At 36.8% G+C, this 5,000-nt stretch overlaps 1 protein-coding gene across 1 annotated transcript in view; it reads left to right on the forward strand.

The window, feature by feature from the left end:
• Positions 1–5,000, forward strand: part of LOC113804673 (uncharacterized) — a 37,742-nt gene that overhangs the window by 2,129 nt on the left and 30,613 nt on the right. The window contains exon 2 of the mRNA XM_070133424.1: positions 3,908–4,115. Coding sequence (XP_069989525.1) covers positions 3,908–4,115 — 208 coding nt within the window. The remainder of the gene's footprint in view (positions 1–3,907; positions 4,116–5,000) is intronic.

Below are 5,000 nucleotides of genomic sequence, written 5' to 3' on the forward strand. Positions count from 1 at the left end.
ATTATCACACTTTGTTATCCATCGACTTACTTCCTTTTCACCATCTTCTTAGCTGACCTCGAGCTTTTGATAGAAGCAGATCATGGTGTGTTTTGTGCCATTTACCGGAATTACTATCATACGTTCTTATCCATCGACATTGCTCTTTTTTTATTCTCTCTTTCTCCAGTAGCTCCCTTCTTCGTCAGACACAAACGCTATGTGCACTCATTGACCTCTAATTCTTATTTTCTTTCTTATTATTATTTGTCAGTATTTCTCTTTGGTTTCTCCATTGACCATTAATTCTGTTATTATTATTATTATTATTATTATTATTATTATTATTATTATTATTATTATTATCATTTGTCAATATTTCTCTTTGGTTTCTCCATTGACCTCTAATTCTTTTATTATTATTATTATTATTATTATTATCATTATTATTATTATTATTATTATTATTATTATTATTATTATTATTATTATTATTATTATTATTATTATTATTATTATTATTATTATTATTATTATTATCATTTGTCAATATTTCTCTTTGGTTTCTCCATTGACCTCTAATTCTTTTATTATTATTATTATTATTATTATTATTATTATTATTATTATTATTATTATTATTATTATTATTATTATTATTATTATTATTTGTCAATATTTCTCTTTGGTTTCTCCATTGCCCTCTAATTCTTATCTTTTCTTCTTATTATTTGTCAATATTTCTCCATCTGAGCCTTCCTTGTGACACAGAGCATCGTGTATTCTCTTTCAGTTCCTCCGTTAGTATCACCCTCTCCTTATTCTTTCCTGTTCAGGTGGATTAGGTCTTCCATATTTATCGACATATCTCCTTATTCCTTCCTTCTTGGGAGGAGTCGGTTTCCTTCACTTATCATCTTATATCGACACATTAAATTTTCCTCCTTCTTGGGTTGTATGATTCAACTACTAATTATCACTGATTTTCTTCATTTATCGATATATCTCCTTATTCTCTCCTTCGTAGGTAATGCGGGTTTCCAGTTATCTTTTTTTTCTTTCTTATTATTGACATATTGACATAATTCTTGTTTCTTCTTTCCTTCATATATGGCCCTAGTCTTCACAGAGGCACAGATCACCTATTGTCATCTATTCCTTCTTGCATCATCTTTTTAATCATCTTGTTTATCTTTCACATTTTTTCCTCAGGTGTCTAGCATCAACGCTGAGACGCAGATAATTGTGTTCACAATCGTTTCACCAAAATAACAATCCCTCTTTGTTATCTTTCGACTTACACACTTCTTACTCTCTCCTCAGTTCTTTATTATAGACACAGACTATTGTGCGTCTTCTCTCACATCCTCTAAATCACTCGTTGTATCTCCTGTTTATTCTCAACTTCTTCGTACAAACACAGAGCATTGTGGTTTTTCTTACATCCTCTAATTACCATCTTTCTCGACGTATCTCCTATTCATTCTGTCCTTTCCTGGTAGCCTAAGTCTTCTTACACATCCAGACCTTCGTCTTTTCTTGCCTCCTCTAATCATTATACTTCTTGATATCTCCTGTTTATTCTCTCTTCTTCTGGTGGCCTAAGTGTTCGTCGAAAAGCATACAATCGTATGTCTTTTCTTCCTTTAATTATTATCCTTCTCGGCGTATCTCCTGTTTATTCTCCCTTTCTTAGGTGTCCTTTCTTACCTACTCTATTTATCACCCTTCTCAACGTATCTCCTGTTCATTCTCCTTTTCTCATGCGGCCTAGTTCTTCGTCGAGACGCAGACCTTTGTGTCCTTTCTTACCTCCTCTATTTATCATCCTTCTCACCGTATCTCCTGTTTATTCTCCCCTTCTCAGGTGTCCTTTCTTACCTCCTCTATTTATCATCCTTCTCACCGTATCTCCTGTTTATTCTCCCTTTCTCAGGTGTCCTTCCTTACCTCCTCTATTTATCATCCTTCTCAACGTATCTCCTGTTTATTCTCCCTTTCTCAGGTGTCCTTCCTTACCTCCTCTATTTATCATCCTTCTCACCGTATCTCCTGTTTATTCTCCCCTTCTCAGGTGTCCTTTCTTACCTACTCTATTTATCACCCTTCTCAACGTATCTCCTGTTTATTCTCCCCTTCTCAGGTGTCCTTTCTTACCTCCTCTATCTATCATCCTTCTCAATGTATCTCCTGTTTATTCTCCCTTCCTCGGGTGTCCTTCCTTACCTACTCTATTTATCATCCTTCTCAACGTATCTCCTGTTTATTCTCCCCTTCTCAGGTGTCCTTCCTTACCTACTCTATTTATCATCCTTCTCAACGTATCTCCTGTTTATTCTCCCTTTCTCAGGTGTCCTTCCTTACCTACTCTATTCATCACCCTTCTCAACGTATCTCCTATTTATTCTCCCCTTCTCAGGTGTCCTTCCTTACCTACTCTATTTATCACCCTTCTCAACGTATCTCCTGTTTATTCTCCCTTCCTCAGGTGTCCTTCCTTACCTACTCTATTTATCACCCTTCTCAACGTATCTCCTGTTTATTCTCCCCTTCTCAGGTGTCCTTTCTTACCTCCTCTATTTATCATCCTTCTCAATGTATCTCCTGTTTATTCTCCCTTCCTCGGGTGTCCTTCCTTACCTACTCTATTTATCATCCTTCTCAACGTATCTCCTGTTTATTCTCCCTTTCTCAGGTGTCCTTCCTTACCTACTCTATTTATCATCCTTCTCAACGTATTTCCTGTTTATTCTCCCCTTCTCAGGTGTCCTTTCTTACCTCTTCTATTTATCATCCTTCTCAACGTATCTCCTGTTTATTCTCCCTTTCTCAGGTGTCCTTCCTTACATCCTCTATTTATCATCCTTCTCAACGTATCTCCTGTTTATTCTCTCCTTCTCAGGTGTCCTTTCTTACCTCCTCTATTTATCATCCTTCTCACCGTAATTCCTGTTTATTCTCCCCTTCTCAGGTGGCCTAGTTGTTCGTCGGATCGCTGACCTTTCTGTCCTTTCTTACCACCTCTATTTATTATCCTTCTCAACGTAATTCTTGTTTATTCTCCTTACCTACTATATTTATCATACTTCTCACCGTATCTCCTGTTTATTCTCCCCTTCTCAGGTGTCCTTCCTTACCTCCTCTATTTATCATCCTTCTCACCGTATCTCCTGTTTATTCTCCCCTTCTCAGGTGGCCTGGGTGTTCGTGGAGACGCAGAAACTTTCTGTCCTTTCTTACCTCCTCTATTTACCATCCTTCTCACCGTATCTCCTATTTATTCTCCCCTTCTCAGGTGGCCTGGGTGTTCGTCGAGACGCAGAAACTTTCTGTCCTTTCTTACCTCCTCTATTTATCATCCTTCTCACCGTATCTCCTGCTTATTCTCCCCTTCTCAGGTGGCCTGGGTGTTCGTGGAGACGCAGAAACTTTCTGTCCTTTCTTACTTCCTCTATTTATCATCCTTCTCACCGTATCTCCTGCTTATTCTCCCCTTCTCAGGTGGCCTGGGTGTTCGTCGAGACGCAGAAACTTTCTGTCCTTTCTTACCTCCTCTATTTATCATCCTTCTCACCGTATCTCCTGTTTATTCTCCCCTTCTCAGGTGGCCTGGGTGTTCGTGGAGACGCAGAAACTTTCTGTCCTTTCTTACCTCCTCTATTTATCATCCTTCTCACCGTATATCCTGTTTATTCTCCCCTTCTCAGGTGGCCTGGGTGTTCGTCGAGACGCAGACCTTTGTGTCCTTTCTTACCTCCTCTATTTATCATCCTTCTCAACGTAATTCTTGTTTATTCTCCTTACCTACTCTATTTATCATCCTTCTCACCGTATCTCTTGTTTATTCTCATTTTCACAGGTGTCCTTCCTTACCTCCTCTATTTATCACCCTTCTCACCGTATCTCCTGTTTATTCTCCCCTTCTCAGGTGGCCTGGGTGTTCGTGGAGACGCAGACCATCCTCACCATCCACCACACCATCATCACCAAGAACCCCCGCTTCTCCTTGGCCCGCAACGACCACAAGCACTGGTACCTCAAGATCTCCGACGTGAGGTCAAGCGATCGCGGTCAGTACATGTGCCAAGTGAACTCTGACCCGATGATCAACCAGGTCGGGTATCTGGACGTGCAAGGTAAGATTTGGTTGGATTCGTTTAGGTTTGTTTTTTAAAGGGTATTTGGTGTTATCGCTGTTTTTTTTTATTTATTTATGTATTTATTTATTCGTATTGAAAGGGGTTTTTAAAGGGTATTTGGTGTTATCGCTGTTTTTTTTTATTTATTTATTTATTTATTTATTCGTATTGAAAGGGGTTTTTAAAGGGTATTTGGTGTTATCGCTGTTTTTTATGTATTTATTTATTCGTATTGAAAGGGGTTTTTAAAGGGTATTTGGTGTTATCGCTGTTTTTTTTTTTATGTATTTATCTATTCGTATTGAAAGGGGTTTTTAAAAGGGTATTTGGTGTTATCCTTCGCTGCTTTTTTTATTTATCTATGTATTTATTTATTCGTATTGAAAGGGTTTTTTAAAGGGTATTTGGGTGTTATCGCTGTTTTTTTTTTATTTATTTATGTTTATTTATTCGTATTGAAAGGGGTTTTTAAAGGGTATTGGGCTGGTATCGCTGCTTTTTTTATGTATTTATTTATTGTTGAAAGGGGTTTTTAAAGGGTATTTGGTGTGTTATCGCTATTTTTTTAATGTATTTATTTATTCGTATTGAAAAAGGTTTTTAAAGGGTATTTGGTGTTATCGCTGTTTTTTATGTATTTATTTATTCGTATTGAAAGGGTTTTTTAAAGGGTATTTGGTGGTATCGCTGTTTTTTTTTTATTTATTTATGTTTATTTATTCGTATTGAAAGAGGTTTTTAAAAGGTATTTGGTGTTATCGCTGTTTTTTATGTATTTATTTATTGGTATTGAAAAGGGCTTTTAAAAGGTATTTCAGTGTTATCATTCATTTTTTATCATCTTTATTTATTCGTATTGAAAGGGGTTTTTAAAGGGTATTT

Source organism: Penaeus vannamei, chromosome 18 (assembly GCF_042767895.1).
Source record: "Penaeus vannamei isolate JL-2024 chromosome 18, ASM4276789v1, whole genome shotgun sequence".
Lineage (NCBI taxonomy): Eukaryota > Metazoa > Arthropoda > Malacostraca > Decapoda > Penaeidae > Penaeus > Penaeus vannamei.